This window comes from Castanea sativa, chromosome 3, assembly GCF_040712315.1.
Source record: "Castanea sativa cultivar Marrone di Chiusa Pesio chromosome 3, ASM4071231v1".
Taxonomy (NCBI): domain Eukaryota; kingdom Viridiplantae; phylum Streptophyta; class Magnoliopsida; order Fagales; family Fagaceae; genus Castanea; species Castanea sativa.
Window position 1 is genome coordinate 34,579,114 of NC_134015.1, and position 8,830 is coordinate 34,587,943.

General features: G+C 34.8%; 1 protein-coding gene across 1 annotated transcript; it reads left to right on the forward strand.

Annotated features, from left to right (window-relative positions):
- The first annotated feature begins 5,767 nt into the window (after nucleotides 1-5,767).
- On the forward strand, nucleotides 5,768-8,326 carry LOC142627974 (NADH dehydrogenase [ubiquinone] 1 alpha subcomplex subunit 2). Its single transcript, XM_075801886.1, has 3 exons — nucleotides 5,768-5,972; nucleotides 6,073-6,179; nucleotides 7,974-8,326. The coding sequence occupies exons 1-3, from the start codon at nucleotides 5,887-5,889 to the stop codon at nucleotides 8,075-8,077; spliced, it is 297 nt and encodes a 98-aa protein (XP_075658001.1). The 5' UTR covers nucleotides 5,768-5,886; the 3' UTR covers nucleotides 8,078-8,326.
- Nucleotides 8,327-8,830: the final 504 nt, after the last annotated feature.

An 8,830-nucleotide genomic window follows, 5' to 3' on the forward strand; every position in this document is an offset into this window, starting at 1 on the left:
ATGCGAATCTCAATCGACACGCTTTGAGACCCAACAAAAATGTTGGAATACTTGCCCAAGAAAGCTAAAATTCAGCCTTTTTGATAGAAACCCTAACCCAACGTTTATAATTGAAACGCGAACCAAAGGTATAAGTTGACCTTGACCCAATGATTATAAAGAATCACGAACCAAAGGTATAAAGTTTGAACGCCACTAGGAAGAATCCTTGATAAGTTCACAGTTCTTGAAGAACCAAAAGAGAGCAAAGCCTCACCTTTTCTGATTTTTATTCAATAATATTATGAAAAACGTTTACAAACTTCCGAGCCTATTTAAGGGCTCCATAAAACTTGACAGATAAGAAAATATATTCTAAAATAACTCCTAATTGATACCTTACCATATCAGGAATCAAATTTGACCTAAAAAGCATTAATTGCACCTAAAAACAAGGAAAATACCTAAAAAACGTACTAAATAATAAAACCTTAAATAAAAGTTGATTTGGTGTGAAATTAGCAGATCCAAAATAGGAAAAAATCTGCCCTAACTGATATAGAGCTGAAAAGTCAATCAGCCATTAATTCACGCCATAAATCACTCCCAATTAAGCCAGATCAGCCCTAAATAGCTTGAATTAAATTTATTACGCTTTCGTCTTCCTTTTGGGCCAAGCTTGGAATGTCCTGCGTTAGAATCAACCCAAATCTCTTGAATCAGCCCATTAAGTGCTTCTTTGATCTTCTTGGATCTTTCTCTTGTAATAGGCCCAACTGGAACATGTAATGGATCCTTGAATGCTTGTTGATTCTCATCAGCCCCCTGACTGAGAATCCTTTGCATAGTGTGAAGAGGCAGGGGCCTTACCCCTACTCTGTTGTCGTTCATCTTCCAACCTATTGTACTCCTTAATTTGCCTAATTAATTGATGCATGTTTTCAAGAGGCCTCATCGTCAACGAATCTCTTAACTTCAAGTCTTAAGGAAGCCCTGGCCTAAATGTACTAGCAGCTACCTTCTCATTGCCTCCACCAATTTCATTGTAAAGTTCCCAATACCAATTGGCGTAACTTCGAAAGGTTTTCCCTGCCCCATCTTTATGGACAGCAACGCGTCTACAGGTTGCGGCACCCAACTACAAGTCATAATTCTTGCCCCGAAATCCTAGATTAACTCACTAAAACTGTGAATTGATCCCTTCCTCAACCCATTGAACCAACTTAGAGCGGTAGGCCCAAACTAGATAGGAAGACCTTGCACATAAGCGCATCATTCTGGCTATACAACAACATCATCTGGATATAATGGCTAGCGTGCTCGATTAGGTCAGCCTTACCATCATACAAAATGAACGGCAGTCTGTTAAATCACCTCAGCATCTGAGCACGCTCAATTTCGTTAGAAAATGGTGATCAAACCACTCTACGTAGAGCCCGACATATGGCATCCATCGCTGTACTATGGCGTTGGCACCACTTGGGGGACGTTCACCTTCGCTCGGAAAATTCTCGTGATCTCTCTCTTGATCGACGAGAGCCATTTTGATAAGACAATTCTCCCTGACTTTCTCCAATACTATTGGACCCCTCCAGGTATTCACTATGATTCCTCCTGCGACGCCTACCCCGTGCTTCCAACTTTGAATCTCTAACCTGCTTTTGCAAGCATTCCAACTCTTGGTCTCTCTGGTTGCACTACTCCTATTCGGGGATGTCAGACGCTGATCTATACAATTGTGAGGACCCCTCTCCCGAACCGAACACTCCCCATCTTGCTCATACCATCGATCTTGATCACTTTTCAGCCTCCTTTCCTGCCAGCCCAAGCTCCTGGATGAGCCCCCGGATTTACTACTTATGAAGCTCGCTGAGTGATGGTTGGACATATTCAGTCAGTTGATTTTCGATGGAACTACAGCTAAGTAGGAGATTCCCACAGATGGCGCCAATTATGCTTGCCCAATTCCCAGTTAATGGGCCAACCATGTAATCGGGCTCACAATTTACTTATTATTGTAAGTTTATGAGTATCATACAATGGGAAATTTCCTTAAGATAAAGATTAAGGTCCACAAGGATGGTTGAGTACATTGATCGAATGCTCTTACTCTTGCGCTTCCTCACTTGCTTTCTCTATTCTCTAGCTCTCTACTTTCTAGTGTCTAACCCCTCTTTCTCTTGTTTTTTTTTTTCCCTATTTATAGCCTTTTGTTGGTGGATCGACAATGATTGTTTTTAATGTTCTTCGTGCAGGTGGGGCCCACTAGGATTATTCCTGACCAGAGGGGTCCCACTTTGGAAATAGAAACTCTATCCTTGAGACTCACAATAGACGCCAGGTGCTGCTCGGCAGCAATATTCCCCAAGGCATTATCGAAATATACCAAAATGGACCTGAGCATGGCTTGCCACCAAAGATGACACAATCCACGGCTCAGACTGTCGAGCAACATAAATTGGGCCTATCGTGGGGCCATTATCCAACCACCCCACGTTTGGGCTTACTAATAACAGGCTAATGACCGTACAGTTATATATAAGCTTTAGATCAATTTTTGGGTAAAGAGCTACCTGAAGCAGTACCTCCCTTCCCTTTCACAATTTTTTTTCACCTTTTCACTTTTTAACTTTCACCTTTTTTCTTTTCTTAACTTTTTTTTTCAACTCTTAATCTCAGCCACTATTCCAAAAAAAAAAAATCTCAGCCATTGATAGTTATTGCATCAAGTATAATATCCCCCACTAATTACACCCTTGGAGTGATGGTGAAATGCTGATATAATTATTTTGCATATATGTCTCTTAATTATTGGATTTCAATATAGTTGATGTGGTATCATTTGATATTAAATACTTTTTCCTCGCTTTTTTAATTTAATAGCGGGGAGAATAGGGATTTGAACATGAACATCTCTGTTAAAAATACTAATATATAACAATCAATTCAGCTATAAAACTTTTGGCCAAAAATTGTTATTCAAACATTACTATTATGACCTTTTAAATTTGGATGAATTTGTTACTTTCTTTGTTTAAATTTTTTATTTTTGTCTTTAAATTTACTTGCTTTTGGATTTTTAAACTTAACTTTTTTATGAAAACGGTATTCTATTCGTTGGACAAATCTTGGGTGAGACGGCCGCATGCGCTCGTCTCACAAGATACCTTCTCTCTATTCGTTATTGTTTATCATGTTTTTTTCGATGTTAAACATTATAGGCCTCCGAGGTTGATTAAAAAAGCAAAAAGAAGAGGTTGTGATTCTATTTGTGGTTTCTAGGATGAATATGCTGCAAAGTTATTTTTTTAGGAATGTTCATGCCCTGATTTAGCTTGACAGAATTGTCCGACATTGCATTAAGCGGCTAACTATAAATGGTAGGTAAAAAGTGACGTTAGTAATGGACTTAAATGACAACCAGCAACAGTTTGCCACCTAGGCCATATTGTGAAAATGGTGTATCCATAGCACTACTCTTCTTTAAAATCCAAATAAGTAATGCTCACAAACACACAATTTTCACAATAGTTGACTTGAAAAAGTTTTACTGATGCTAATTTGGTCATATCACTAACATCATTTTTTTTGCCTAGCAATAACTTGCACCTAAACAATTGCAAATTTTTACATCTCTAGACTTATTGAATCCAAATTATGTCCTTTAATTTTGATTAAAGTATATTTTTTTGGATCTTAAAGTTTGAAACTATTTTCATTTTAGCACATTATGTTTCAAATCATTTTGGGTGTTCAAGTAGATTTTGTTGTCCATTTTCATTATTAATTTGATTATTTAATATCTTTCATATTTAATATTCATGAAATACTATTTCTAAAATATTGTAAATGTAGAATTTTCATTGCTGAAAACAGATAAACATATTATGAATGGTTAAATTACTAATGAAAATGGACGACAATGTTGATTCAAAAGACTATATCAAACATGAAGGGCCAAATGAAAACTTTGAAACATAAAAAGTCAAAATGAAAATAGTCCCAAACTTTAATAACCAAAAGAGCACTTTAGTGATTAGTCTTCAAATTTAGATAAATTTTGTTATTTTTGTCCTTTAAAATTTAATTTTTATTTAATTTTAATTCTTAAACATTTCTATCAAATTAGCCTCCATTCATCATTGTTTATAAAATTATCGTTTAAGTTCAATAAAACGACATAGTATCACATATGTGAAAAGCATTAGTTTTATAAACACAATGACAATAGGCGTAAGTTAAAAATAAACTTTATAAGAAAACAACACGCACACAGACTCACGCACTCAAGGAAGAGGGGATTAAAGAAAGGGGATTAACGCTCTGTTTGTTTTGCTAGAAAACTTTTTGTAAAGATAGTTTTCCACATTTTTCTGTGTTTGGTAACACAAAAAAACTAGTTAACGAAAAATTATCTTTAGTTAATGAAAAATCCTAATAAAAATAAGGCTTGTTTTTTATAGCTTATTTTCCAAAAAAAAAAATTTGGAAAACATTCTCTCTCTCACAGTACGCTCTCTCACTCTCACTCTTTCTCTTTTCCCTTTTCTTTTTCTTTCCTCACACCTTCACTGTTAGTCCCTCTGATCTCTCCTCTTCCATAGATCTCTCTCCCTCACTCTCTCCATATTTCTCTTCCCCTTTTATAACAAAGTTCTTTGAGTAGATTTTTTCCCCTCATTGCTCAATAATTATTTCATTCCTCTCTACCAACTTCCGAAAGAGAACATATTTGCAGCGGTAATTATTCATTCTTCTCTACCAAAATTCCAATTCTTTACTTTGAATTTCAAACTAAAATTTTTTTTTCTCTAAGAAACTTTTGGTTTGATGGATTTCATGTATAAGTTTTTTTTGCACATAAAAGTGTTAAAAAAATAAAAAATAAAAAAGAAGAATGAATGAATGAATGAAGTAAAAGATGAGAATTTTAAATATAGTGTCTATATGGCTCTAAATTGCTTTTACATAGAATAATCTTTTTTGTTGATAGATACATTATGCAGATACTATGTAGTGATGATATATTATGTAGATACATAATATAAATACATAATTTTGAGTAATATTAAAGACTTCTGGTTGACCATAGTAGACAATTAGTGTATCAGCAAAAAGAATAGATAATGAAAAGTTATTGTTATTTTGTGCTTATTAAAGATGTATTCCTTTGTTAATTTTATGTATATAAACAAATGGTCGATATATATATGTGTGTGTGTGTGTGTATAGACGCTTCTGTCCATATATATGAGCAAGATGAGTGGTAGGGATCGTAAAAATTTAACAACTAATTTTTATTGTATCTATTATCAAAATTTTAGTATGAAAACCAAATTCATTATTGGTTTTTTTTATTTTAAATATTGATTACATTAGTTAGTTTACATAATATGCATGTTTTAAATTACACAAGAAATATAAAAAATAAAGATAAAAATTTGCATACCAAACACTTGAAAACATTCTCAAGCTCATTTTTAAGGTCGTTACCAAACACTGGAAAATGATATAGTTTTCTAGAAAATGCTCTTTGAAAAATGAACTATTTTCTAGAAAATGTTGATGCTGAAACAAACAGAGCGTAAAGTTTAGCAAAAAAGAGAACCACAACTTCACTATAATTCACCAAGACTTTTTTCTTTTTTAAATGGTATGATTTGGATTTTGTTTATTTATTTATTTTAATTTAGTGGGATTTGGGTTTTGATGGGCTCACAACACATTTGCATATGCATAGATAAAAGTAGAGTTAGGCTTTATGGAAAAAGCGCCTCAGGCCATTGAAACTTCGTGGGCCGAAGTTTTACACTTGTTGTATTCCTTAAACTTGGTCGTGTGGCTAGCAGTGCCAAGAGAGTAGAGACTGAGCTACGATCGGAAGAGAGAGAGAGAGAGAGAGAGAGAATGGCGTGGAGGGGACAACTGTCTCGGAATCTGAAGGAGCTTCGGATCCTACTATGTCAAACCTCTCCAGCAAGCTCATCCACTAGGTTCTTCATTTCTACCCTTCTTTTTTTTTTCAAATAAAAATTTATATTTTACCATTAAAAGCAAAGTCTAATCCATTCTGGAAATTTGGTTTGTAAAAAGAGCATTCGTGGAGAAGAACTACAAGGAGCTGAAGACACTGAACCCCAAACTCCCAATCTTGATCCGCGAAAGCCGTGGGATCGAGCCCCAGTTATGGGCTAGATATGGTATCTTTCTTTGCTCTCTCATTTCTTGAAGATTTTTGAGATTTTCATGTCTCCTTTCTTGTGTGTTAATTTTTTATGAGACTAATTTGAGTTATAAAAATTGCAATCTTGGATATGTATAAAGTGTTATGTAATCCAATGGTCAGGTCTCGGATTGCCACATTTTCCACAAAATTTAAATCCCCCCCCCCCCCCCCCACATATATCTCATTTATGTTCATACATATACATATATTTTTCCCTTTTCAATTCTATAGTTACAACGGTGGAGGGGGGATTTGAACCTAGATGTCCCAATTGGAAAAACGAGGAGATGCTAGTTGAGCTACAAGGCTTTTGGCAACATTCATAAATTTATGTTATTCCATATTAGTATGCTTTAATGTTCCTTCACATATCAAAGGAATGTGCTCTTCAACCCACTTTTATCAAAGGATACAATGTTCATTTGCAGCTGCTCCCATTGGGATTATAATCACTGGCATAGTGACATTGCATTTAATACCTTTACAGGATTATGGGATTTTCTTTTCCCCTTTCTGTTTATGTTTGCCACTTCTTTTGAGGATATTACACAAAAAGGTCCAAAGTTTATACCCTGTTTCATATTAAGTCATAGGTTTAAAATTTTGACAATTTAAGTCCCAAACTTATGGAATCGTTTCAATTTGAATCCTCTTCCATCTCCGTTACTTATTTCTATTATTGTGAGCAGCACAAGCAGAGGAAAACAGGAAACCATTGAGAAAAATTTGTGTTTCACCTAGGTAACTAACTTTGATTTTTTAACATATAATATTCATTTCGCATACTCTAAGCGAAACTTTCTCTCTCTACTATCTCTGTTTAATGGCAGTCAACATGATTTATGAACAAGCTCCTGGTGAAACACAAAGTTTAATTAATGGTTTCCTGCCCTTCTTTCTCTGTTATTGCCAGCATAATGGAGATGCATTGAGGCTTCAAATTGAAATAATTTCATTAATTTGGGATCTAATATGAATATAGTATAAAATCTGGGTCTTTTTATGTGATTTCCCTTTTTTACTTTCAACTAGTAATTCCGTTTAATATGTGCATTTTATTTTTAACGTGTTCCGTGATTCCATATGAAATGTCAAATTAATGTAAATGGTTATGTTTAGGAAGAAAAAATCAATCAGTTGCTCGTGCCCCTTGTTTTGATAAGAAACCTGATTAATGAAAGAGGGTTTCCCAAAGTAAATGCAACAATGAAGAAAAAGAAGGATGGATGACTGACAGCTATTTGACGTACTATGTGATTACATGGTTGAAGTTCATATTTTGACTGACTTTAGTTGGTCTGTTAATTTGGTCAGGCACTTGTAATATGTGGCAACTGATAAGTAGAAGATTATCAATATTGGTCTGTTAATTTGGTCAGGCACTTGTAATATGTGGCACCTGATAAGTAGAAGATTATCAATATTTGACACTGAATAGGCTATCTTCTCTTCCTAAAAGGTGCAAAATTGTTTATCATAAAGCTTCCTACAAGATGTACACAAATAACACATGGAGATATGGTTTGAGCTTATTAATATTTTGTTACTACTTACTAGCGTGGCTAATTTGCAATTCTGATACTATTGATGGAAACCTGATCTTGCATCTACGTTTATTGACATTCATCTATATAATATTTCCACTCCCATCAATTGTTACTTTATAAGACACGTATGTTCTGTATCCTCCATCGGTCTTTTGGCCCTGTGCTTTGAACTTGAATTTTATGCATTAGGTTCTTCTATTTACCTTGTGCTTATCATACAGACATGGGTGTCGAGAGGAGTGTTCGTTTGGAAGGCTTGTCTGAGGCACAGATTTTGAAGGCACTTGAAGACCTAGGAAAAGTAGGGGCATCTCTTAAAGCCTAATAGGTCTGCTATTGGACCATTTGCAATCCAATAAATTATCACAATGGGAAAATCTTCCCAGAGACCTTTTTTGTTCATTCATTCCATTGTGTCTTTTCTTTAAAATATTTGAGTACTATGTATCTTTGTATTGTAGTTTGATCAGTTCATGTATTAGCACCTTCCATTTACTCTGACCAATATACCTCGTGGCCAATGTTTGGCTGCAAACAGTGAGTTCATTTCAGAATTGGACCTCTGCTTTGGTAATGTTTTTACCTGTTTGTGGTTACAGATGATTACCTAGCAAACTGGTAAATTATAAGTCAATAAACCCAAACTCCAATGTGCATTCTTGAGGGTTTTTTAAATGCCTGTCTTATATTGTCAATAAAAAGATGGATATAAAATTTCCCTGGGGAAAAAACTTAAAAGGGTACAATTGGTTGTGTTCATTTCTCATAAATAGAAATGTAAAAAGAAAAGAGAAAGAAAAGTGAAAAACTAGCAAAGGGTTATGTGTTTGTTCTAAATATTTCAAATGACTTTTTGAACCAATTTAGTTGTGTCTAAAATCTTAAGATTCAATTTAGAGTGATCAGATATGGTTGTGAGTACAGTTAAATACAATATAGGAACAATTGATTTGTCTATGGAGGCCATGGATTGGGTTAGAGAGACCTAGGCTCTTAGCAAGTAGTTATTGAACCCAGTTACTTTGGTGTCCAGAAGAGGACAAGTAGAATTGGTTAGGATTACAGTCTCTGCGCTGTG